Source organism: Mesoplodon bidens (assembly GCF_964165515.1).
Source record: "Mesoplodon bidens genome assembly, chromosome: 9".
Lineage (NCBI taxonomy): Eukaryota > Metazoa > Chordata > Mammalia > Artiodactyla > Ziphiidae > Mesoplodon > Mesoplodon bidens.
The window spans coordinates 78,299,463-78,326,919 of NC_138166.1; the positions used below are offsets into that span (position 1 = coordinate 78,299,463).

A 27,457-nucleotide genomic window follows, 5' to 3' on the forward strand; every position below is an offset into this window, starting at 1 on the left:
GTTAATAATCACTGTGCTAAGGAACGAAGAGAACAAAGGAACAAGGCAGGGATTCAAGACAACTCCAATTTCCTTCCAAAATGCAATCTTCATTTTCAGTCTCTTGGCACAAGGTTCTACCTGAGAAGGAGGGCAGGAAGACCTAGCAGTTGGGGCCAGCAGACCTGCCACTACGTGAAATATGGTATGTAAAGAGCGACTGGTCATGGTAGACTCGTCATTGGGATTAGTAATGTAAGAAAGAGATCATCTGATGATGAAAATTCAAAGATACACAGAACTATGAAAAACAAATATATGCAGTTTCCCCTACAAGACAATGGAGTTATAGAACTAGTTGCTTTTTTAAAAAACAAATTATACACTCTTGTATCTTGCCAGAATATTTCACTGACACACAAAAAACTACTGTAAGCTAACAAACACATTTGGAAAAGGCGTAACAGTAGTACTTGATCTGGTCCTATCTCTTATTTACTTCTTATAGGTGGAAAAACTGAGAAAGAAGATCAGGCAGTTTGTTTGTTTGTTTTTAATTTTCCCACTCTGGCTTCTCCTGAGAATTCAGTGCATGGGTTATTTTTTTTTTATGTGAATAGACCAGTGGAGCAGATATAAACACGGATCAAGTGCAATCAGCTGGAGACCAGAACATTCCAGAGAAATGCCAATGTTTCCAAACTTTTAGTAGTAAAACCAATTATAGAAACCAGGGCCTTAACTAAGTATCTTCCTAAGAGAACTGTTCTCTCCAGTAGATTTGCCACATTACTTCCTGACACTTTCCTCCTAGTAAGAATCCCCAGGGAAAACTGACCTCTCACGATTTTCTTTCTTCACTACTTTTCTTAATTTCTAACCAAAAGCTCGCTTTTCCGAGTATTATCCTAAACAAAAGAGAGGCCAAATCCTCAACTAAAAATCAGCCTGAAAGCACCACAGAGAGTGCTTTCCTCTGAGAGAATAGCTGAGACATTACAACATGCAAAATGCTGGAGAAAGAACAAGGACAGAGCTTTTGGAGTTTTGCTTACTTACACCCAAGTCTACATGGATAACGGAAAGCCAGAATGATGCTACAATACTGTGTAAGGGAAAATAGTTCACAATGGTTCCAGGCGGTCACTTCGTTTGAATTTCCTATTATTTACAGACATTTTTTTAAATTACATATTGCATAATCCTAGCATCACGAACTCACATGGAAGCATTAAAAAGAGTACTCATGAGATCCAAGATAAGAATAAATGTATTAAACAAGAGGATGTGAATGATGCTTACCTGCTCTCTCGGAGTTTCTGGATATATTTATACTTATTAGACAATGTGCCGTTGGATGTAATCACTGCCTGAATATATACGATACAAGACATTTCTTTAGTCACCACATTTAGTCCCACAAACATGGGCTCATGACTAATAGAGAAAAGAGAGAGTAACAGAGAAAGACAGGGAGAGATAAAGGAAAGGGGAGAATGGGGAGCAAGGATAGTGGTGGAAAAAGACATTCATGAAAAGAAATTCTTTTCATAACTTACATCTCGCACCACAGGAGAAAAATTCTGACTTTCAAGAGGCTGTGTCGCGTCTGATAATATCTGAAAAGGAAATGAGATTGGAAAGAGATAAATGACATTGCAAAGAAGCCTTCTTGCTCTTTTATCCATATTAAAATATTAGTCAAAGGAAAAAAAATAGTTTAGAAAACAGTTTTTTGAAAATCACTGAATTGTATAAATAATTGGTAAAAGAAGTTTTCTATAAGCAATGAATTCTGCCCCCCTAAAACATTATTTTAGTACAATTATTTCAGTACAATTTCCAACTCTAAAACCAAACTTTAATCATGTTTGCTTACTGGAAGCACAAAAAACTTATGCTTCCCCACCAGTTAAATGTGTCGTGTTGAGCACGCTGGTAAATATCATCACACGCTTCATAACCATAGTCCCCACTCTGAGGAACTCTACCCCTTCCCAAAGGTTCAGGCTGCTCTATTAGAAGTAGAGAATGGGGGCTTCCCTGGTGGCGCAGTGGTTGAGAGTCCGCCTGCCGATGCAGGGGACGCGGGTTCGTGCCCCGGTCTGGGAAGATCCCACATGCCGCGGAGCGGCTGGGCCCGTGAGCCATGGCCGCTGAGCCTGCGCTCCACAACGAGAGAGGCCACAACAGTGAGAGGCCCGCGTACCACAAAAAAAAGAAGTAGAGAACGTGTCTTCCAGACAAAAGAGCCACCAACCCTTCAACAGAGAGTCTCCCTCAGGTCAATATTAGTTCTATGTATAGGCACATCAGCATTTCAAAAGTGTCAAGGAAAATGACTTGACCTAGTAGACTCACAAAGTCATTCACACTCTTCCCATTATCTTGCAAGAATGAGTCAGATGGCCAACAACAAAAGCCACATTTCTCATATTAACATCCCAGCATCCCAGTCCTCCTCTTCTTTTCCAAGGTATAGAATCCTTGAATAGACTGCCAAAGGGTAAAGGTCATATAAGTCAGTATGATTGCTTCTGATGGCCAATGAGACAATCATTCCTTCTTTATCCATCAGTTAAGGTCCAGAGCACACATCCAACTATGAAAGTGTAAAAGGTACCTACCGGATGCTGGCAGGACAGTATTTGTTTACTGTATTAAAATAAATATAAAACTACTTCCATGTATCGAAAACATAAGACACCTAGGCTCTCTATTGCTGGGATAATGGCAAAGCCAGGGCATTCTTTGGGAAACGGATGAAATGGACACACCTGGGGTCTCCCCACTGCTTGTTTCTCCCAGGCACCTTTGGAGTATTTCCTTCTCAAGCTGACTTCTCCACCTACCAACCCTGTCTACAAGCCAGGAGCCATTAGTAAGTAGACAATGAAATGAGTTCGCATCTCACTCGGTATATGGTTAAAACGCTGAACTCTTGTGTATCTTTTCACTCTCTCTCTGCTCTTTATCTCTAATTCCACAGCTTCATTTAGGCCTTACTGGGACCATGGGAACTACTTCCCACCTCTCTTTCCTCTATTTATCTCCAATCTACAACACAAATCTGATTATTTCTCCTGTGCCTATTTAAAATAATTCAGTAGCTTTCCGTGGCCTTCAAGTTAGTCTCAGGCTCCTCTACAGTCTGGCTCTGCCTCTCCTGCCTCAACCCTCCCATTGGCCTCACACCCAACACTTCAGTCCTGCTAACAGCGTGGAGCTGCGTATCTGCATCACGCCCTCACCTGCCTCTGTGCCACACCATGTAGATGCCTCACATGCTATTCCTCTACCTGAAACTCCTCTTTGGTCTCCAAGATGCAGCTGAAGAATTGCCTCCTCTGAAAAGCCTTTACCAAAATCTGCCCCCAAGCAGACCTGGAAAGTAGGAACTGCACTTGGCATCTTGCTGTATGCCTACTACATTATAAAATGGTAAATATTCAATAAATACCTTAGTGGATACATGCAATAATTACTTAAAGTTCAATGGATTTTTTTCCCCAAGGAAACTAATAATTGTCTTGAACTGCAGTCCTCAGAGATGCCAATCCTCATTTCGGGTTTTTTTTTTTTTTGCCATGCTACACGGTATGCAGGATCTTAGTTCCCCAACCAGGGATAGAACTCGTGTCCCCTGCAGTGGAAGCACAGAACTTAACCACTGGACCAACGGGGAAGTCCCTAATAATTGTCTTGAGTCCACCTAAAGAAAGGCAAACATAAAAGACAACAAAAGGCCGTTTGAGGGCTTCCCTGGTGGCGCAGTTGTTGAGAGTCCGCCTGCCGATGCAGGGGACACGGGTTCGTGCCCCGGTCCGGCAGGATCCCACATGCCGCGGAGCGGCTGGGGCCCGTGAGCCGTGGCCGCTGAGCCTGCGCGTCCGGAGCCTGTGCTCCGCAACGGGAGAGGCCGCAACGGTGAGAGGCCCGGGTACCGCAAAAAAAAAGGCTGTTTGATTACTGCATTTAACTGTCTCCCTTGCTAGAATTCAACCAGGCACAAGGCTTCTGGAACATGTGGTATGTCTTGTCACTTTCACATATAACACCTTTAAGGCTCATCAATCTTTTTTTTTTTAATAAATTTATTTTATTTACTTATTTATTTTTGGCTGTGTTGGGTCTTCGTTGCTGCCCTCGGGCTTTCTCTAGTTGCAGAGAACGGGGGCTACTCTTCATTGTGGTGCGTGGGTTTCTCATTGCGGTGACTTCTCTTGTTGTGGAGAATGGGCTCTAGGTGTGCAGGCTTCAGTAGTTGTGGCATGCGGGCTCAGTAGTTGTGGCTTACGGGCTCTAGAGCGCAGGCTCAGTAGTTGTGGCGCACGGGCTTAGTTGCTCCGCGGCATGTGGGATCTTCCCGGATGGGGGCTGGAATTTGTGTCCCCTGCATTGGCAGGCGGATTCCTAACCACTGCGCCACCAGGGAAGTTCCTCATCAGTCTTTTCTAAATTAATTTCAAACTATTCATCCTGGTGTTAAGACCCTTTTAACATGGAACCAACATATTTACCTTAACTCCACCAGACCAGACAACGCACAGAAAGCTTACGTTAAATTACTCCTACTTTGCTGCCGTCTCCATCACACAGGATGCCTCCCACACCTACGCAAATGAACAAATCCTATACATCTACCAAGAGCCAGCTCAAATGTCACCTTCCCTGACTTTCCCAACAGGGCAGATCCTCTCCCTCCACAACATTATTAGCATCTTTCTGATGGCTGTCACATTCCATCTTATGGCAGAGTTGCACACTCATCTTATCCCCTTCCTGGACCTCATGCTCCTATAGGTTAGAAACTGTGTTTTAATTCTCTTCACTTATATGTGTGCCATGTTCCAATGGACAAGAAATATCTATTGAATTCAACTGAAACAAAACTTCCATATTGGTTCAAAATTATATCCTGTGCCCTGCAGTGCTACAGGGTCCATAGGGACCTCAAGTCAAAAAGGAAAATCTGTGGGAAATAGGACAGTGCATATATCGGCATACCTTGTTCTATTGTGTTCAGTTTACTGTGGTTTACAGGTACTGATTTTTTTTTTTTTTTTTTTAACAAATTGAAGGTTTGTGGCAACCCTGTGTCGGGCAAGTCTATCAGTACCATTATTCCAAAAGCATTTGCTCACTTCATGTCCCTGTGTCACATTTTGGTAACTCTCCCAATATTTCAAAATTTTTCATTATTATTATTTTTGTTAAGCTGATCTGTGATCAGTGATCTTTAATGTTACTATTGCAAAAAGATAATGATTCACTGAAGGCTCAGATGATGGTTAACATATTTTAGCAATAAAGTATTTTTTTAATTGAAGTAAAGTTGCTAATACAATATTGTATTTCTTAATTAAGGTATGTACATTTTCTTTAGACTTAATGCTATTGCACACTTAATAGACTACAGTATAGTTTAAACATAACTTGTATATGCACTGGGAAATCAAAAAATTTGTGTGACTCACTTTATTGTGATATTCACTTTATTGCAGTGGTCTGAAACTAAACCCACAATATCTTAATTTTTTAGTGGTAAGCAGATACACATATTATTAAAACTACATAGAGACACTCATCAGTTTTCAAAAATGTCCAGTGCTCAAAGATGGGCTGAGATAGATGTCTCCAAGACAACCCCACCACACTGTTTGGAAGACCTTAGTGACATATAAAAGGAAGAAGCTGTGACAATTTAGGGAAGTTGGCTTTGTCAACAGACATCTAAGCACTTTTCTTAGATGTAGTCACCAATGTGGAAGCAATGGCTGGGATGCTGAGCAGAGAGAAACTGAGAAGAGCTTTTGGCTGACCTTAAACAATAGGGTGACAAAAACTGGAGTTTAAGTTCTGTTGAAGGGGATCCTAATAAAGGCCAGATTTTCATTTGGGATCCTGAAAGACTATATTCTAAATAAATGGTAAATTGAAAAACATCGGTTTTCCAAAGGACCAAAGCCCACCTTTGAATCATGAATTGAGGTGATTTTTTTCCTAGCCTATCCCCCTGCCAGAAACAAAGGAAATCTTCTCTGAAAAAAATACACAACATCCAGAGCCTCAAATCATCTCTAAAATTTTATATACACAATATCCAACATTCAATCAAAACTGAACAGGCATATTAAGTGATAAGAATTGACTGAAAACCAAGAAAAAGTAAAACAAAGAACATAAACAGACCCAAAAGTTCATTGTAATTATCAGAAGTGAGTTTAAACTCTGATTAATATGTTCAAAAAATAAAATTTTCCCCAAAAAGTCAAAATTAATCCATAGTTTTTAGTCAAGATAGTAGGTACCTTTCAGAAGGAGAGTGGGAACGGTGCTGGGAGAGGCACAAGGGGATTTCTGGGATGTTAACATTGTCCTCTTTTTTACCTATGTAGTGTTCACATGGGTGTCTTTGTGATAATTTATCATGCTGTATACTTACATATCACTTAACTGTGATACTTTAATATTTTATACTACTATATAATGTAAAAAATTATATTTTCTTCTTTAAGAAAAATATTATTTATATTTTACTTATCCCTCATCAGTTACATGGGCTAACCCTCAAACACACTTTACTAAGGATTTCATTGAATTGGCTTGCTTTTCTCCTAACATCTGTATGAGATCAACTGTACTGAATAAATGGCAATTTTGATTAAGGACAAATTGGAATGAAAAACTGTGTTCTAAGGTCCAAAAGAAATAAACTTGTAGGGCTTCCCTGGTGGCACAGTGGTTAAGAATCCGCCTGCCAATGCAGGGGACATGGGTTCAAGCCCTGGTCCGGGAAGATCCCACATGCTGTAGTAATGAAGCCCACAGGCCACAACTACTGAACCTGTGCTCTAGAGCCCGTGAGCCACAACTACTGAGCCCACGTGCCACAACTACTGAAGCCCGCACGTCTAGACCCCGTGTTCCACAACAAGAGAAGCCACCGCAATGAGAAGCCCGCGCACCGCAACGAAGAGTAGCCCCCGCTCACCACAACTAGAGGAAGCCCGCGCACAGCAAAAGACCCAACTCAGCCATAAATAAATAAATAGATAGATAAATTAATTAATTTAAAAAAGAAAGAAACTTGTAATTGAAATTTTGAAACATAATAATTTGTGACTTGATAATGGCTAGTAACAGCTTCTTAGAATGGTAAATGATTTTAGAGCAGCCAAACAAAAAGACATTTCAAGAAATAACAGTCAAATCCATTCACAAAGGCAAATTAGCATGCAACATTTTCCATATTTTGGCCTAATAAGGTAAGAGTTGCACTGAAATGCATACTTGTAAGACTCAAAAGATGAATTAAAGCCAAAGGCTCACCGATAGCTCTTCTAGCTACTCCACAGCTCTGCTGGAGTCAAGCTGATTTAATGAATGTATTATGACTGGGGAGTTCTCTTTTAGGTAGGGACTAAGTTCTAACAGACCATGCCTCCTACACATAAGAACTATAAACTCTGGACAAAATACAAACAAAACTAACTACGTGAGGGCTTCAGAAAATGAAGAATAGCAGGCGGTTTGGGGAGAGGGTCAAAACTCGGAAGAAATAACCATTGTAAAGCAATTATACTCCAATAAAGATGTTAAAAAAATAATAATAATAATACATGACCAGAACATAGGCTGTCAATTCCAAGCATGAGTGAGTAAAATCCAACAAAATTTTCTGTATTTCTGATTTTCCAATCTATTAATCACAGTATAGTAAGAATGCCCCCAAATATGAATTGACCTAGAAAGCAGAAAAAAAGTGAAAATAAAGTAAATCTTATCTCACATGTCATGAACATTCTTAATAAAGTATGCATAATGAGAGGCAAATGCAATTGTAATTAAGCATGAAGGCAGTTACGTATTTCCCATGAAACAATTATGCAGAATATGTAAAAATAAGAGTGTCAGTAAGTACTTCGGGGAAGCGCTGGCATTTCATTTTACAACAGATTTCTCAGATACGGAAGACCAGAACATTCATAAGATCACTCCAAAGTCCTATTTAAAGTCACGGAGGTGTTGCTCCCAGTCCACTTACCATTTCTTCAACATAAGGGTAAAGCATGTCTCCAAAGTATTCGGTAGATTCAATTGGAAGCTGTGCCGGCAAATTGTCAATGGAGCACATCAGAATCCCAGAGCCTTCGACACTAGGAGAAGCAACATGCTTTATTCAGATGGACAAAATTTATGTGTAAGCTCTAACTTTCCCAGATGTCTGCTCCATTACTTACACTTCATAATCATGTGTAATCTTCTACCACAGTATATAGGAAAATAAACAAGCCTTTTCAAATGAAACTTTTCTCGTCTTCACAACCCATTGAAATGTAGTATGTGTGTGTGTGTTTAAGTGCTCAAACCTGAATGTGGTTTTTCTACCAAATTTTTTAATATGCTTGAGCATATCTCTGGAAATTTGCATAGCCTTCATAAAGCAGTGAAATATTGAGTATTTTAGAGTAGTATATCAAAGGAAGTAAATGATGCATTATTATGTATTTCTCCCCATCGAACAGCTTTAGCAAACTCACCTGTCATGAATAATATGCTGATCTGCATCATACATGCAGAAGGGATGCTCTATTGTCGTACACTCAGTCATAAACTCAATAGATCCTCCGGTGTCAGCTGAAATGTCACATATTGCCACAAGTCTGTAAATAATATCAATACTTAGATGTGAACATGGATCTCTGAACTCTCCAACAGAATTAAAAATGAGTAAAAATGAAAGGTGCTTGAACAATTTTCAGTGTAGATGCTAAATATTTCCTAGGCTCCTTAGCTCTTTTTCCTACAGCTCACATGTTCAGGAAACTGTTCTTTTGGGATACAGAGAATCTTCCTAATAGGAGTTTTAGTCTCCCCAAGCAAAAAGAAAAAGAGGAAGAGGAAGAGGAGGATGAGGATGGAGGAAGACAAGAAAGGAAAAGAGATAAAAGTAAAAAAAAAATCCTCCTTATACGTACTACTATATATAAAATAGATAACTAATAAGGTCTATTGTATAGCAGGGGGGACTCTACTCAATACTCTGTAATGGCCTCTATGGGAAAAGAATCTAAAAAAGAGTGGATAGGGAAGTCCTTGGTGGCTCAGTGGGTAAGACTCCACACTCCCAATGCAGGGGGCCCAGGATCGATCCCTGGTCGGGGAACTAGATCCGCATGCATGCCACAACTAAGAAGTCCCCATGCCACAATTAAGACCCAGTGCAGTCTAAATAAATAAATATTAAAAATAAAAAAGAGTGGATATATATATATATATATATATATATATATATGCATGTATAACTGGTTCACTTTGCTGTACAGCAGAAACAACACAACATTGTAAATCAACTATACTCCAATAAAAATGAAAAAAAAAAAACCCTTCCCTAGAGAAATCATTGACAACACCTAAAGTTAAGCTAGTTAGCCAACTTTAAATAACTTAGGAAGTTCGACTACACTACCTCCACCCTGCTTAGTAATACATAATTTCACGTGTTATTACATAGAAATCTCTGGAATTATGAACAGAAGTCTCAGCCCAGGATTTGAAATCCTTTTGAAGTTGACCACAATTTTCCTGCCCAATCTCTAATTTCCACTTGCCCATATAAACCCTATACTAGGGCTACACTGTCCCACTCACTGTCTTAAACTGTGCTTTGGTGGCTCCATATTTATCAAGCACCAGTCCTATCACTTGAAATCCTTGCTCTCCTCACTCCTCCCTAGAGACTTTGCTGAGCCCATGCTCCCACTTTCTTCTAAACTCTTGCGATATTGATTGCTCCTAGCATTCCTTTGGAATTTAATTGATGCCAGCTACATGCCTGAGGACAGCAACCACTTTTTTCTTTATCTCTCAGCTTAGCAGAGTACCAGGCAGACCAGGTGTTCCACAAATATTTATTTATTAACTAATTCATTCAACATTTAGTAATTATTTGAATGAACATTATATGTCAAACAACGTACTGGGTACCTGTGGCCAAAACAAATAGGGCCCCTATCCTTAAGGAGATTAAGTTCTAGTAAGGCAGGAAATATCATAAACACAGGAAAATAAAAATCATAAACACATGAATTTCAGGGAAAAATATAGTAACAGACTGAAGAGTGATGGGAATGGGGAAGCAAGAGAAGACCTCTCTGAGGAGCTTACTTTTGAGCTACGACTGGAGTCACATAAGAGAAGAGAATTTCAAGAAGGAGGGAAGGAAATAGACTCACAAATATAGAAAACAAACATATGGTTACCAAAGCCCAAAGCGGGGGAGGGAGGGATAAATGAGGAGCTTGGGATTAACAGATATACACTACTATATATAAAATGGATAAAAAATGAGGACCTACTGTATAGCACAGGGAACTATATTCAATACCTTATAATAACCTATAATGGAAAAGAATCTGAAAAAGGAAAATATGTATATATATATATATATATATATATATATATATATATATATATATATATATATATATGTAACTAAATCACTGTGCTGTATACTTGAAACTAACACAGCATTGTAAATCAACTATAGTTCAATAAAAAAAGTAAACTTGGGCTTCCCTGGTGGCGCAGTGGTTGAGAGTCCGCCTGCCGATGCAGGGGACACGGGTTCGTGCCCCCGTCTGGGAAGATCCCACATGCTGCGGAGCTGCTGGGCCCGTGAGCCATGGCCGCTGAGCCTGCGCATCCGGAGCCTGTGCTCCACAATGGGAGAGGCCACAACAGTGAGAGACCCACGTACAGCAAAAAAATAAAATAAAATAAAATAAACTTGCTCCCTAGAGCAAACAAAAAAAAAAAAAAAGAAAGAAAAGAAAAAGAAACCTTGCAATCTCAGTTATCCCTAACGTGTTATCACTGAGTCCAGCTGATCACTTAACACAGTTAAGCCCAGAACACTTTTTCTAACTTTCGGGATGTCAACTTATACATATATATATAACTGAATCACTTTGCTGTACACCTGAAACTAACAACATTGTAAACCAACTATACTTTGATTAAAAAAAAAAAAAGGAGGGAAGGTTAACTGTCAAATATTTCCAAGAGATTAAATAAGGCAGGCAACTGGTTATTAATAGTCAAGTCCTGTGCTATGTGGCTCCCCTATGTGTGATACCCTCACAGTGGGCCTTGCTGCTGAAAACTGCCATCATTGCTGAAGTCCTTACTTGTGTGGCAATGCAGGGCAGCCTTCAACACCAGCAACTGAGGACTTGCCTGGAGCCAGGAGACTCTGAGCATCTTGGCGGGTTAGTAGGCGAGGGGTGTTTTGTTCCCAGTAGATTCCATTAATTAAACAAGTTGTATAGGGTGCAATCTGTAAAGCAAATTCCAAGGTCAGCGAGATAGGAAATAGCCTTTTTCAAAGCAGTGTGCTGAAAGAGAGCTATGAGTAAAGTTCATGAGAAATAATTTAACGTTATTTCTAATTGACTTCATTATTTGCCAAGTCAGTGGCCACCATTCGAAGCAAAGACAATAAATACCCACCCAGATTTCAGTGGAAAATTACCTCATTATAGAAAAACATATGAATATAAATACATTAATATTTGTGTTCTATAATGCCTTACATAGCCAAGAAAAAGGAAATAACAGAAGTTCAACTGACCAAATGCTCTATTTCCAGCCCAGCCTCTAGTAGCATGTGATCTAAAGCATGCTACCTTAACTTCTCTGGGCTCTGTTTTCCTTACCTGCCAGATGGGGATAATGTGTACCCCATTCCTCAAAGGAATGCTGTGAAGATTAAATCAGATAACATCTGTAAGCTCCATGGGCAAATGTGCTACATGCATGCATACATGGTAACTAGGTCATTATAAGTTTGGGGATGCATCCAATCACCAATATTTCTGTGATTGGGGAAGAGAAGGGATGGAAACTTACTAGATTCAAAATTTTTCAATTTGAAACTAGTTTTATAATTCCTGTTTCTCAAGCATCTCAAGCATTCTCAAGCCACAGGTAAGAGTTCTTCTTCTATAATATGCTGTACATGCTATAACACTAAATTTCATACCAGAATCTAAAAATGTTATATTGTTCAAATACATTTAAAATTATTTAAAACATTCTTTTTCACAATTAGATGCATGCATTTTTTTTCTTGGTTTATTTTGAGAAAGACTGTTGCATGACCAATGACTACAAAACACACAAATATATTATCCTTCTTATAAGATGAGACCAGTGTGTCCCCATCAGAAGGATTTGAATTGGAAGTAACTTTTGTACAGTGGAGATGGGTCTTCTATAGCCATACTGTTTCACTCTGGTCCCCTGTAATCAAGGGCATGTATTTCAAGATGGCTGGCTGAGGTTGACTGCAATTTGTGGCCATAGAAGGGATAGAACTATGTTGAGATCAACTCTCATAGACACTGTGGTTTCTCAACAGTACTAACAAATTCAGGGTAAATACAGAAAAGAGTAACCCACAGGAAATGGTTTAGAGCAACTGGGCACATGCAGACCTGAAGGAGAAACAGAGTCAGTGAAGCAATGGGCATACCCATAGAAACTACCAAAGCCACGAAGCAAAGGCCACTCCAAACACCAAGAAAAGCCAACAACACCTAAGGACAACTCATAATACCCAAAGGACTCACAACAAGTCAATATGGAGAACTGAAAACCAACGTACACAATCACAATCTCTCTCCTTAAAAACAGCCTAACTATAGTGTATCATGAGCAACCAACTCAAAAGCTAGGTATGATACTCACATCAGTATTAAAACGGCTTATGTAGCGCTCAGGATATTTGTCATACTCTACAGGATCATATATACCATCTGTTTTCCTGACCAGATGATGATGGCGACTTAACACTGTCCCGTACACTTTTCTCAGGTCTTGCAGAGGAGAAAGGAATTAGTAAAATGGGTCACAAATGATAAAGGTTTATGGTGATAAAATATTATAACACTGAAACTGTTAAAAACAGTAAAAGATACATACACTCGCCCTCCCCGCCCTCCCTACCTCCATTTTGGGAAACTTCTTTTAATTCATGCGGCTCCACATATTCACAAGGTAGTTCATTGAAGATTTCTTGGGCTCCCTGTAAATAATGCATGAGTGAAAATCTAAAAATCAATCAGAAAAGAGCCAATACGTTTTCCTGCAAAGGTTCCAACTCATTTTCCCCACAATTTTATAGCTCAACTTGCCTTGCCCTGCAACTGGGACCACAACACGGAAGCACAGATGAGCCTCTTGCATGCAGCCTGCAAACCAACTTTTATTCCCATTTAAACACCACTCATTGGAAGGGGCTTTAATTTTTTTACTTAAAGTTATTCAGCATAGAAGCAAGGGGGTTTAGAACTGACAGTATGATAAAAATATGTCTATTTAATTTTTGCTCCATTGCAGAAATTATTTCAAGTGGGGAAACTATATTTCCTACTTATATCAGATGGCTATCTCACAGTATAATATAAATAGTGATGTCCCGTTTGTAAAATATTTTTGCTGAAGAAAAATCTATTTTGCAATTACAAGTTTCTCTATGGGATCAAAAATACATTCTCGAAACTACCCCAGAAGGAAGAAAGTAACAATAGTAGTCTTGAATTAAACTTCTTAACATCTTTTGGCAAAACTCCAAATCTTGTAAAATTTACGTCCTGGGGTCACTTCCGAATTTTGGGATATCTCAGTGATGGAGGTAACATAGAGCACCCTGAGAATAGACCTTTACACAGCAAGGAGTTATCCCTCTAAAAAGAAAAAAAGAAAAGAAGAAAAACCATTCAAAGCCTCTGACAGCTTGGAATCAACTCAAAGCAAAGACACTAAGTTTGGACCAGTACTGCACTTTACTATGGGAAAAGTACATAGCTAAGAAAAGTACCAAGAACAGACTGCCCAGTCATGGAAAAGAAGGGCTCTGAAATGTACACAAAATGCCCACATCCTTTGGGTTAGTGTCAGAGTTTCAGACTGCTTTACAGAAAGAAGACAGTTAGAACTTACCTTAGATACATTACCAGTCCCTGTGAACACAAATGTTAAGGGCCCTATCGACTTTGGCATCAAACCCAGGGATATTTCATAGCCAGTGTCTCGGACAGCTTGCACAGCCTGACTGCTGTTCCTGTAGTTATGAGCCATGCCAATGTGCTGCAAGCAAGCACACATGGATCACATTAGTCTACCGCCTGAGACATGTTTCTATTCTTAACATGTGACATGTATTTACAGAAAAAAATAGACACAATAAACATCTCACCATAAAAGGTGTGTGATGTCCCAAAGCAAGGAGCCTTAAACCCATTCCATGTAAAATGTTGATCATCCCTGTTGCAGAATCAGACCAACAGAAAGACCATTAGCTGGGAGGAGTTGAAGCTGTTCTCTCTACCTGTCCTCCAACCTGCTCTGCGCTCTGAGAAAGCACAGACCACAGCATCTCAGATTTGGAAGGGGTCCCAGTAGTCATCTTATCCATCCCCTCAACTTTCTGCCATCAAAAGCGTTAACCCAGCTGCACCCCGACCTGTCCTCTCCACATCCAATCCTCCTAAAATGGAAAGAGTGCCCCTCTTTTTCTCTAAGGTTAATCTCTCCACCTTTGCTCCAGATCCCATCCCTTCCTGTCTCTCTCAGGAATTTACTCTTCAGTTATGTCCTCTCTCTATCCCTCTCTATTGGTTCATTCTTATAAACATTTAAACATGGGAGGTTTATCAATTTTATTGATTATTTTTTTAAAAAAAGAACTGGCTTTTGATTTTCTCTATTATTTTCCTGTTTTAATTTAATTGATGTTCCCTCTTATCAATAGTATTTCCTTCCTTCTATTTGCTTTGGGTTAATTTATTCTTCATTTTCTAGCTTCCCCTGATGGAAGTTTAGATTACTAATTTAAGAACTTCCTTCTTTTCTAATAAAAGCATTAAATGTTATAAATTTCCTTCTAAGCATCACTTTACCTGCATTCCACACATTTTGGTGTGCTGTGTTTTAAATTTTCATTCAATTCAAAATATTTTCCTGTGATGTCTTCTGGACTCATGGGTTATTCAAAAATACATAGTTTGTCTTCCAAATATGTGGAAATTTCCTATATATCTTTGTATTATAATTCCAAAATCAATTTTATTGTAGTCAGAGCACATACTCTATGATTTCAGACCTTTTAAGTTTATTAAAAATTGTTTTGTGACCTAGCATATGGACCATCTGGATGAATGTTCCACATGAAAGGAATGTGTTCTATTCTGCAAGTTGCTGGGTGGAGTGCTGGGTGCTCAAGAACTTTCACTGGTGTCAGGGCGGTTGATAGTGTTTTGTGTCCTCTATCCCTACAAATTTTCTGTCTACTTATTCTGACAATTACACACCTTCAAGTAGTCTAATCTGATATAGAGTTATAACATGTGGTGTTTCTCAACAAAAGATGGTTCAAATTACTAACTGGGACAAAAATCAAGTGCTGTTTTTCCCCAGACTCCAGCTTGTATCCTTGCTAGACTGCTCCTCTGTTGTCTCCTGTCACCGTACCTTTTCTCCCTCTTTTACCCTTTCTTCCATTCTTCAATTTCTCATCACCAAACTGACTTCTCTTTCCAGTCTTCCAAACAGTAAAAATTCAGAGCCTAAGCATAATTGTTGTCCTTCTCCCTGCTCTCTTTTTCTTAATTTTTGTAATAAATATAGTTTAGTGATTTTATTTTATTCCCCTGATATTCATCACCCTTAGTCACACCCCCGTGTTTATTTTTATTGGTGGAAATGAACACTCCCATCCCCTTGCCTCAGAAAAGAGAAAACACAGTTACTCCCCAGGCAAATTTAGAAAATGGGTGATGTAACAGCCTTGGCATACCTACCTGCCACACCTGCCCACTGTCCAAACGCCACTACCCGTATTCCTCTATGATCCACCATTTTCTCATAATCAATAAGTCGGATTTCCTGAAGAAACAATAAAAATTTTCTCAACCAGACCGATCCAGCTTAATTTGAATGAGTACAACACATATACGAGCAAGTGATTATTTCACAGTATTCCCTCATAAAATACATCTTGACTTGCTAGGTGCACCATGAAATATTTAGAAAATGCCGGGTCACAAACCAGTGATAGGTTTGTGATGAGAGATGAAAGAATGGTCCTAGCAGGGTGCTAACACCCCTTGATGGTAGGCAATAAAATAACAAAGGCATGGTTTCTTTTAACTTTTAGCCCAGCACCATTGACAAATATACCCACATACTGCCCCCACTCATCCTCACATCCTTCCCTCTAGTCTCAAAAAAAACAAGTCTTTCCCAAGACTAATCCCTGTGAGCTAGATGCCAGCTTTATTCTATGTCCTCCAAGATCTCTCAAACTTTTTCTTTCTTTTCTTCCTTCCTTCTTTACAGTGTTCCTTTCCCTCAGCCATTCTAAATACACCCAGGTCTCTCTTCTACTTTAAAAATAACAACTATACACCCTCAAGTCCATACACACAAATCTATCTCATTCTCTCTCTCTTCCTCTCTCCTTCTGTCTCTCTTAGTATCTCTCTGTTTCTCTGTCTCTCTTTTTCTCTCTCTCCAGCCTTTCACAAGTGAACTTTATTTTAAAAGTAGCACAAGCTGCCTGCTCTTCACTTCCTCACCTTCACTAAAATCTTGTCCTTCTTCTTTCTTTGGGAATCTTCCCCCTCTCTTGGAAATGTCCTATTAACTCATGCTTAAAAACTGCTGACACATTGGAATTATAGAATGTTTTAAATAGTCTATTTCCTCAAGGATGATATAATTTTTGCCATGTGCTTGGATTTAAGAATATTTAATATTAATCCAACTCCAAGTAATTTGTTACAAAATGTTGCTCAAAAGCATCCCTGCTGGGTCTGTTTTCATTAATTTTCTTGAAATGAACAAAACTTCACATAACCAAAAAGAAAAATGTTTCCAAAGTACTTTTTGAGGAGTTTTATCTGCTTAAAGTGAAACATTCTTCTATAATACTATTTCCTTTCATTACTTTTTGAATTGGTTCTTATGAAACACTGTAAATTAACTACAGTGTCTGTTTAGTGAATCTGAAATTAGTAAGAATGTATTCTACATGCTTATGTAAAATACATTCTCCTCCATTACTTTTACTGTTTGTGAAACTCTCCTGTCCTCTACCTATTGTCAGATTCAAGTCTAGTTTCTAATGCTCTAACATCCTTACCCCAGGACTTAGACCTTGGACTTCTCCATCTACACTCACTCCTTACCCTCACCCAGTCTCATGGCTTTAGATACCATCTAGTCTCTGACAACTGAAAAACGTGTATCTGGAGAAGCTGCCCTCCTGAGTTACAGACTCACACCCAATGGCCCGCTCAGCATCTCCCCTTACGTGTCTAATGGGAAATTAAACTCGACAGGCCCTAAGCTCAAATCTTTTTTTTTTTTTTTTTTTTTTTTTTGCGGTACGCGGGCCTCTCACTGTTGTGGCCTCTCCCATTGCGGAGCACAGGCTCCGGACACGCAGGCTCAACGGCCATGGCTCATGGGCCCAGCCACTCCGCGGCATGTGGGATCCTCCCAGACCAGGGCATGAACCCGGGTCCCCTGCATCGGCAGGCGGACTCTCAACCACTGCGCCACCAGGGAAGCCCCCTAAGCTCAAATCTTGATCCTCCCATCCAAGCCTGCTCCTCGTGCAGTAGCATCATGTCAATCTAAGGCAACTCCTTTAAGTTACTCAAACCAAAATCTTGGCGTCATCTCTGACTCCTCTCTTTCTCTCATAGTCCACATTCATCTCATCCGTGAATCCTGTAGGATCAGACCTCTAAAATACATCCAAGATTTGTCCATGTGTCACGACCTCCACTCCCGCTGCCCTCAACATCATTTGTAGCCTAGCATCTGGACTAGTCTAGACTGACAATCTTCTTATCAATTTTGCTCTCCTTCTCCCATCTCCAACTTTTATTCACAGAGCAGGCAGAATAAGCATTTTAGAATATGATTAACTCTAATACTCCATTCAAAAAGACTGTCTGCTAGGCTTTTGCACTACTATTCTCTCAGGTTGGAAGGCTTTTCCCAGATGGATATGGCTTGATCCTTTGCCTCTTTCAAATTTTTCTCAGTGCCAATATTGCAATGAGGCACTCCCTGATCACCCTATTTCAAGTAGCGTTAACACCTCCCCTAGTGTCCAGCACTCTTTTTTTTCTTCTGTATTATATTTATCTCCATTACACATATCACCAAGCGACATATGAGGTGTTGTTTATTTATTCTAGTGTCTCCTTGTACTAGAATGTAAGCTATGTTCATTGCAGTGATCAGTGTCAGACACATTGTAGGTACTTGGTAAATATTTGTTGAGTGAATACTCTGTATTTTAAATAGATGATAGTTTTTCCACAGTATTTATATCTCAAAAAAAGTTTCTTTTCCTTATGAATGTTAATAAATGTAAAAATAGTTTCCAGTACAGTTCTGGTACTACAGAGCTGTGCAGCCTCAGTCAAGTCACTTCACCTCTCTGGGCTCCATTTGAAAAATTAGGGTGGTAAGTTATATGATCCCTGAGGTTCCTTTTAGCTCTAAAATTCTACTTGCTAATATTTGAACTATTAACCTTATAACTTAATAATCATTTGGAGCAAATGCTTCTATCATTCTTCCCATTTCAGGATACAAAGGAATGAAATGTGTTTGGTTCCTCTTATCACAAACTCCAAACTTGCCCAGCAGAGCTGCCCGAAGAGCAGCAGAACTATACAAGCACTAACTGCAGATCACCTCTCCTTCTGACGTGAATATGTGATGTATTTTCTAGATGCTGAAAGAAAACTAAAACTCCACTTGACAGTTAAAAGTAAAAAATATATATATATGTTTCTATGTTAACATTTATGAATATTGGCCACTAATTACCTGTTTTAGGATCTCATCCAACAAACCCATATTGGCCTCCTGAGCCTTTATGGTGTGGGAGAAGAATGCATAGGTCTTCTTAGGCATTAATTTCTCCTCTGGGGGTCTTTTAACTCCCAAAATTAAACAAGCTTCAGAAATATCCTCCTGAAGAATGCCACCAGCTTTGACATATTCCTGGGAATGTAATTTTGATTAAAAGTTATTCTCCTGATTTGCTGTATTCATATTTTCTTTAGTAAATAAATGTAGCAGTTAAAGTCACAACCTTTTGAAGGAAAAAAATATAAGGAACAAATAATAGAAAAACTACTTCTAATATTCTTACTTGTTGGCTAAAGATCAATCTAACATGTTTGACTTTTGTACCAGAAACAAAAAATTAGAAAATTCAGCACGTACTTTAATCTAAGAACAGTTAATAGTTTGACCATAACCGCTAGCACATGTGATTTAAATATACATGTAAAATGTATATTTTGTACCAACAATGCCCTGAAACATTAAATGCTAAATAGTAATTTATTACTCAGGTATACTTTTTTTTTTTTTTTTTGCATTACACGGGCCTCTCACTGTTGTGGCCTCTCCCGTTGCGGAGCACAGGCTCCGGACGCGCAGGCTCAGCGGCCATGGCTCACGGGCCCAGCCGCTCCGCGGCATGTGGGATCCTCCCGGACCGGGGCACGAACCCATGTCCCCCGCATCGGCAGGCGGACTAGCAACCACTGCGCCACCAGGGAAGCCCACTCAGGTATACTTTTAAAGGAAAGATATATCTGCAATATTTTCTTTTCTTTTGTTTTTTTGTTGTCCAGTTAGTATTTATTACTGCCCTACTCTGTTCCATGGACTGTGCTAGAGATGAGATAAGACACAAAAAAACAGAGACAAGATCTCTCCTGTAAAGGAGCTCACAGAATATTGTAAAAAGAAGTCAGAGGCACAGTGCATGAGGCTGAATTCAAAAGAACATTATGAGTAGCATAATCTAAGTGATATATTAATTTAATGGATATTGAGATAACTCCCAGATGAGATGATCAAGGAAATGTGGAAATTTAAATTAATCTAAAAGGCTGGGTAGGATTTGGAGGGATGGAGATGGGAAATACAAGGTGGTAATATCAGTAAGAGATATTGAGGGAATATATACAAATATGGAGACGGGAAAGTAAGGAGATGTTTAGGGCATAATAAGTGAATCAATTTAGAAAAATAGACTGAATATTATTATGATGAATATGAGCTTTATTGGATAAAAATAATCATTGATATTTATTAATAAATTACTATGTACTTTGCTAAGCTCTTTGGGTGAATTATCTCATTTAATTCTCAAAACTCCCATGAGGTAGGTACTATTATTATCCCCATTTTATCAATGGGAAACCTGAGTCTTACACATTAAACTGAGATTTCATAGCTAGTACATGGAGGCAATAGACAATCATTTCAGATTTTTAAATAAAGGGGTAGCATGATCCAGGCAGAATTTTTAAAGCATCTTAGGTGGCAGTTGAATAAAATGAAGATAAATCTAGTTAGGGATCTACTTCAAAGGAAAGTACAAATGAATGGGAAAGAAAGTAAAAGAATGAACATATGGTTCATACCTGGTTTCTCTGAAAACAATCTATTTGCCCATTTATAGTAGACTGGTTAAATAAATCATGATAAATAATGGAGTAATTATAGCAGCCATTAAATAGAATGAAGCTGATCTCTATGAACTGACATGAAGTGATTTCCAGGATATGCTGTAGAACAAAGCAAGGTGCAAAAGAGTATATACAGTATACAACGTTCTGTATAAGATTGAAGGGAAAATAAGTAAACACATACATACACACACATACACATATGCTTATTTTTGCAAGAAGAAACATAGGAATGATAGATAAGAAACTAATGAAAATAGTAACCTATAGAGTGGGTGGGAACGGGATGTAAGGGATTAAGATGAGAGCAAGACTTCTCTGTGTCACATCTTTTTATACAGTTTTAATCTTTGAAGCTTGTAAATGTTTAACTTATTTAAAAAATAAAATTAAATCAAAAAGGATTTAAAGCAAATATGAAAATGTAATAGAAACAAAAATAAATCCAACTGGATATCACATTGACATGTAACCATAGAGAAAAACTAATTCAGATATCTTTTGAACACAGCACTCTGAATATTCTTTGTGGGATGTATTCTAAAGGCAAAAAAAAATTCCTCTAAGAAATATTAAATGCCATTCAATATTCTCTTATTGAGGTATAATTAACATTATATTAGTTTCAGGTGTACACCTAAATGATTTGACACTTGTATATATTGCAAAATGATCACTGCAATAAGCCTAGTTAACAATAAGCCCAGTACTGTTGCAGATTAAAAGAACTAAAGATACATAATAATGAATACAATGAACCTTAATTAAGCCTTGATTAAAATAAAAACCATAAAAGACATTTGAGGCAATGGGGAATTTGAAATGTGAGATGTGAGATGATATTGTGGAATTATTAATTTCTTAGGTGTGAAAAAGATACAATGGTTACATAGGAAGATGATTTATTCCTAGGAAATGTATACTGAAGGATTTAGAAATAAAGTGGCATGGTCTGCAGCATATTTTCAAATGGCTCAGGAGAGGAAAAACACGTGCATGTATCTAAAATAAAAATAAAAGTCAAACCTGTGTCATAAGATTATTGTGAAGAATAAACAGAATGATGAATACAAGGGGCTTCACCTGGTGGTTGGCAAAGTAAACACTCATGAGCAAACTCTACTCAGTGAAGCATTTCCTGCAGACATTTGTCTTTCCAGTCCTAGAACCAGGGTCACACATGAAGGAGAGAATGACTGAAGGATGTCATCTCCTAAAAGCAATCCTTTTATCCCTCAGCTGGAAGAAAGCATGGAATGGGGCGAAAATAATACTAATTGGCTGAATTCTGGGCTCAAGAAAGGATTCGAACTAGAAATCTCATAACTATATTATCTCATTATAACCGAAGTAAAGAAATATTGTCATGTGGTCTTTAAGTGACACTAGCAAACATTTTATTTTCACTCAGATGCTCCCTATTTTTCATACATAGGGTCATTTCAGTCCCACCTATTTTTAAAAATTGGAAGTATTTACCTTATCGTGAATGGCCCGCCGATTGGAAGGCTGTATTAAGACCTTGTATCCCAGATTGGTGATCCCTTTGATGTGCCGGGGAGCCAGGGGAGCCCGCCTCTCCCAGGCGTTCACATCCTCCCGCCTCAACGCCATCACCGCCTTGTAGTGAAGCCTGGAGAGGCTGAGGCCCAGCCCGTCCAGTTTGGTCCTAGGTACTCGCAGCATCTTGAAACCTGGTGACTGTAAAGAAGTTGTGAGAGCAGGACAACAAAAGGCAAGAAGGCTCACAGGTCAGTTCTGGTCTCCTGAGAAATCTGCTGTAAAATCCAACCAACTCAGGTGATAACAGATTCAAGATGAAGAAGGGAGAGGGAAAACCTGGATGATATGATGATAATTTGCTGGTCATTTGGATGCTGTTCCTTTACCCAAACCAACCCAAACTTCCACAAACGAAGTTACTTCCAAAAAAAAAAAAACAGTGTCCCAAGCAACTTATGGGACACTAATCAATATCTGCTAAGCTGAAATCATTTTTTTAATGTATGTTTTATCAAACACACATTCAGCACAAAAGTTTTAAGCAAGTTAATCTACAATGCAAATACAGAAAGATAATTTATGCCAATTTTGATGATATAAAGTTTAGAATCCTTTCATAATGTACAAGATCCTTGACAATCTAGCTCCAACCTCTTCCAAGTTTCATCTCTGACCATTTCCTAAACTAGTTCTACTCAAAGTGTGTTTTACAGCCTGTTGTCAATCAGTGAACTGCTTTGTACTGGTCCACAATGAGATATGTACAGAAATAGAAAGTAAGCACTTAGAAACCTTTATATGACAAGATCATTTTTCTAGTAATTCATTGGTATTGAATTTTATAAAAGCATTGGTCCTGGAAGATTGGAAATTTAAGAAAACAAAACAAACAAACAAACATATTTTTCACCACAGGTGTTAGAAGCTGAAGAAGCACCTGACACCCCAGCCTCGCTTCACTGACCCTGTTGTTGCTCTGAACATTCTCTTCCCAGGCTTCCCTGGTGGCGCAGTGGTTAAGAATCTGCCTCCCAATGCAGGGTACACGGGTTCGAGCCCTGGTCCGGGAAGATCCCACAAGTTTGCGGAACAACTAAGCCCATGAGCCACAACTACTGAGCCTGCACTCTAGAGCCCGTGCGCCACAACTACTGAGGCCGCGTGCTACAACTACTGAAGACCACGCATCTAGAGCCCGTGCTCCGCAACAAGAGAAGCCACCACAATGAGAAGCCCACGCACCGCAACGAAGAGTAGCCCAGACCCAATGCAGCCAAAAAAAAAAAAAAAAACCATCCCCTTTCCAGAGTTTCCTCTACCAGACCACCTCCCCCTGCTATTATATTAAACCCAAACCTGTCTCTGTTTTCTAACTGCTATTCCAGATTCTGTAACTCTATTCATTAATTCAATTAAGAAATATTTACAAGAGGCTTACTATGTGTCAGCACAGAAGAAATTTTACAGAAAATTTTAAAGCATAAGTATCAAACAGTATTCTGTGCCTCTTCAAATGGTTACATAAATTTAGTAGTCAGAAGTCATTTCAGACGATAATATGCTGGTCATTTGGATGCTGAATCTTAGTTTTCTATGTTTAAGGTTGGCATGAAAATACAGAGACTAAATGATTTTACATCTTCTAGAAATTCCCCAGCATATAGCACAATTCTTATGGAACACATTTCTGTTACATCAGACTACAATCTCTAAATCAGACCCACCTTATAGACAGGGAAGTTTTGTCCAACAATGGAATGTACAAGTACTATTTCCTGGGGGCAAACTACTTATCACCCTAGATAGAAAACTTGTAGGATAACTCACAACACAGACTAAAAGAATAAAGCAAACAGCAAAGAGTCTGGCTAAGAAGGCTTTAGGAGGAAAAGGGGCAGGGAGAGAAAACACTTCACACAGCAAATGAACACGCCGGTCATGAGGAGTTCAGGCTAACTTTTACTCAGGCCAAAATACGGATGATCGACATTTCAGTAAAAGTCTGTTATATACTTTATCTAACTTTTTGGTTTACTTATATAGTTTCGTTTTTAAAAGAGACTATGCTAAGCCCAAATCCAAGCCCAAGCCCATAACATTTATTCTCCCCCAAGCCAAAGGAAAATCTGCAACGTCCCATAGAACTTGAATCCCTATGTTTGTAAATGAAATCAATTCCAAAGAAAAATGAGTCTTCTAAACACACTGAGAAGCCCAGAAACAGTCCCATCTTCTCAGCAGGGGCTGCATCTCACATACCATAGTTGACCAAGTGACCCTAATCCTCTATACTTAGTAGCAGTTCTTAGCACAAAGATTAGGAAACATGTTCAAATAATTCAGTCTCTCTCCTCAGCCCAAGCTTGATTTATAACCACAGCTTCCCCTTTCTCAGCAACACTCCCTCCTCCTCCACACCTCCTTTGCCTGGGGTCGGGGGTACAGCGTGGGAGGAGAGACATAAACACATACACTCATGTAATACACACATACACTTTTGCAGAGGCAGACCTTCCTCAGGATCTAGGAAAGGAAAGTAGCAGAGGCTGGCCTTCTGCGTTTTATTTGGGAAGCTACTTTCACTTTCACTTTTTGTAGGGAATTCTTGAATCACAATTCCTGACACTTTGTTTTTAAAGAAATAGAACAATAGTCACCACTGATTTAACATTATATGCCAAGCACTATGCTGAGCACTTTACAGACATTATTTCATTTCCTCCTTGCGAAAATCTTACTTAGTAGATACTATTATTAGACCCATTTTACAGATGAAGAAACTGAAGTGAAATCCAACTAGAGCTGTTGCTTTTAAGCAGAAGCAGAATCCCTAGGTTAATACTCAACACTCAGGATTTTCTCTTCTTTGCCAAAGCCTGCAGATCCACACCTCGTACATCTGACACGTTACTCCTGCCAGCTCAATTCAGAAATAAATCAGATCCATATGGCATATTATTAGTTCTCCCACAGCATGGGGTGCCTCCATCAACCCCTTTCTATGTGTCACCAAAAATCCTTCCTGAGTCCCTGTCAAGGTAAATTCTAAGTTTCTGGATGCTTAGAAAAAAGATGATTATAGCAGGTCTGGTTATGTTAGTAATTGCTTGAACCTTGAAACTTGGTCTCAGCATAGAACTTTCTGGGACCACCATTCATTTCATTCTCAGGTCATCAAGAAATATGTAACAGTGAGAATTTCTGAATTACTCTGAGGTATGGCACTGCAGGTGTCTGACATTTCATGGAAATGCCCAGGTGGGTTATTCTGGACTTCCCTGTCCTGTATTTTATGGGCTTTTCCAAGAATATCGGGAAGTAAATGTTATGTGTATTTCTGGCAATGCCTTCAAGTGGAAGCAAGGCAGTAAGACTCCGGACTTTTTCACTGGCTCAAGTGAGGTTACTTGACAGGGCTGCGTGCTGATAACAGCCTCTGGCATGAGCAAGGAGAATGTGGAAAAGCAAGAGAAGGAAAGGAAAGAGGAAAAATAAGGGGAGAAAGAGAAGTGTCACACAGTCAGGGTTGGAGAACAAGACCCTTGCCCTGACAATTTCTAAACAGTCTTCCCTTCAACACATGAAGGGCCAATGTTTCAAATGGCATTAAAGTAAAATTTTAAAAGATTCTTCTCTATGTTTTTGTAAAACAAGAATAGCACTACGGGGCTTCCCTGGTGGCGCAGTGGTTGAGAGTCCGCCTGCCGATGCAGGGGACACGGGTTCGTGCCCTGGTCCGGGAAGATCCCACATGCCGCGGAGCGGCTGGGCCCGTAAGCCATGGCCGCTGAGCCTGCGCATCCGGAGCCTGTGCTCCGCAAAAAAAAAAAAAAAACCAAGAATAGCACTACGGTATACATTTTCACATACCTAGGATTGATTAGGAATTTGAAATGTCCCTAAAAGTCATAGGAATATTACAGTGAATTGCACAGATGCAGTGAGATAGGAGGACAATTAGTGGATGGACTCTAACAATAGGAGAACATACTATATGATATCACCTTACCTCTTTTCCATTTTTTAATGGGGGAAAGACTTAAGAATTTATTTTAATTTACCTATTGTGCAGATTACCTACCTTTGTAATGCACACATGAGAATTGGGGTGGGAGGGGGAATATGCTTAATTGTTCTTGGTATTTTCTATCCTTTTCAAGAGAAATGAGGAAAAAAATGGTCACTAGAGAAGAAGATAGAGAGAGAGAGAGAGAGACAGAGAGAGAGAGAGACAGATAGATAGACAGAGCTTGGCACTCCCTACATAACCCACTATTTTCTTTCAGTGACCATGAAATAAACCACGGTCATTGTGTATATCATCATCCTAAATAACATGAAGGAACAAAAGATTTTGTGAGGTGAATTTATGAAAGATTATATTTGAGGAAAAGCCACCTTCAGTGGTAGAGGACCTCTTATGTAGTTAGGAAGGTCCTTTTAAATGACAAACAGACTGGTTTTCCTGTACAATTACATAGATTAATATAGTAGTAGCTAGTCATTTGTTTCTAGAATGAATATTTTCTAATATTTTAATAAAAATATAATAAAAGCCAGACATTTTCTTGATGAGCTGTAAGAAAAGATCATCTAAAACCAGATAATACAAATGAAGGTAGCATGCCTCATATAAATATGGGATTTCCCATGTTTCATAAACAGCATTTTCCAAGCATCTATGGATGAATCATAATAAAACAGTCTGCTCTTTGGTTGGTATAACTTCTAAATGTAACTGGATTAGGTTACATTTATCTGTTATTGTTCAGGTAGTACTTATGCCAGAAAACAGTGTACTTGATTTGTGCTGGTTTTCACGGGTTAGAGTGGTAGGTGGATGAAGAAAGCTGAGATCTACAGAGAGCTTTTTATCCTTCCATCAAATGTTCAAAAATCTTTTAAGTCTCTTCAATCCTTTCCATACTATCAACCTAAACAGAAAACTTTTTAAACCTACAAACCACCTACCAAAGCCAGAACAATGTGCAAGCAAATACAAGAGCTTAAATACAAAAAAGAGTTAGGCTTGGCCCCTTCTAATTTCTGTTGCTTCCACTGAGACATGTCAAAAGGATTACAAATTCATTATTAAAGAAATTTTAAGGCCAAATCATCTATCTTCAGCCCCCAAAGTCAGAGACGTGCTCTTTGTCCTTATATTTTAGATCTTTGAAATAATTCCACTAGAACATAATTCAGTGACTCACACTAAAACCGTCCAATTACATGGGGAGATTTCTCAATGCCAAGGTATTTCCAAATGATCAGGCATACATCTTGGTTAAGTACTGAGACAGTAAGGATGGAGTAGCCTTGAGCTGACTAAAATAAATAATGAGTGAGAAATGCAAATGATTTATATCCACACTTCCAGTTTATTCAAAAAGTGCAAG

The 27,457-nt window shown here is 38.9% G+C and overlaps 1 protein-coding gene across 1 annotated transcript in view; it reads right to left on the reverse strand.

Moving 5' to 3' along the window:
* Positions 1 to 27,457, reverse strand: part of AASS (aminoadipate-semialdehyde synthase) — a 61,763-nt gene that overhangs the window by 30,474 nt on the left and 3,832 nt on the right. The window contains exons 2-13 of the mRNA XM_081243917.1: positions 22,038 to 22,259; positions 18,898 to 19,074; positions 15,846 to 15,930; positions 14,243 to 14,310; positions 13,987 to 14,133; positions 12,991 to 13,069; positions 12,733 to 12,860; positions 11,172 to 11,320; positions 8,523 to 8,645; positions 8,027 to 8,138; positions 1,539 to 1,598; positions 1,282 to 1,349 (exon numbers count right to left, since the gene is read on the reverse strand). Coding sequence (XP_081100043.1) covers positions 1,282 to 1,349; positions 1,539 to 1,598; positions 8,027 to 8,138; positions 8,523 to 8,645; positions 11,172 to 11,320; positions 12,733 to 12,860; positions 12,991 to 13,069; positions 13,987 to 14,133; positions 14,243 to 14,310; positions 15,846 to 15,930; positions 18,898 to 19,074; positions 22,038 to 22,244 — 1,403 coding nt within the window. The 5' untranslated portion in view covers positions 22,245 to 22,259. The remainder of the gene's footprint in view (positions 1 to 1,281; positions 1,350 to 1,538; positions 1,599 to 8,026; positions 8,139 to 8,522; positions 8,646 to 11,171; positions 11,321 to 12,732; positions 12,861 to 12,990; positions 13,070 to 13,986; positions 14,134 to 14,242; positions 14,311 to 15,845; positions 15,931 to 18,897; positions 19,075 to 22,037; positions 22,260 to 27,457) is intronic.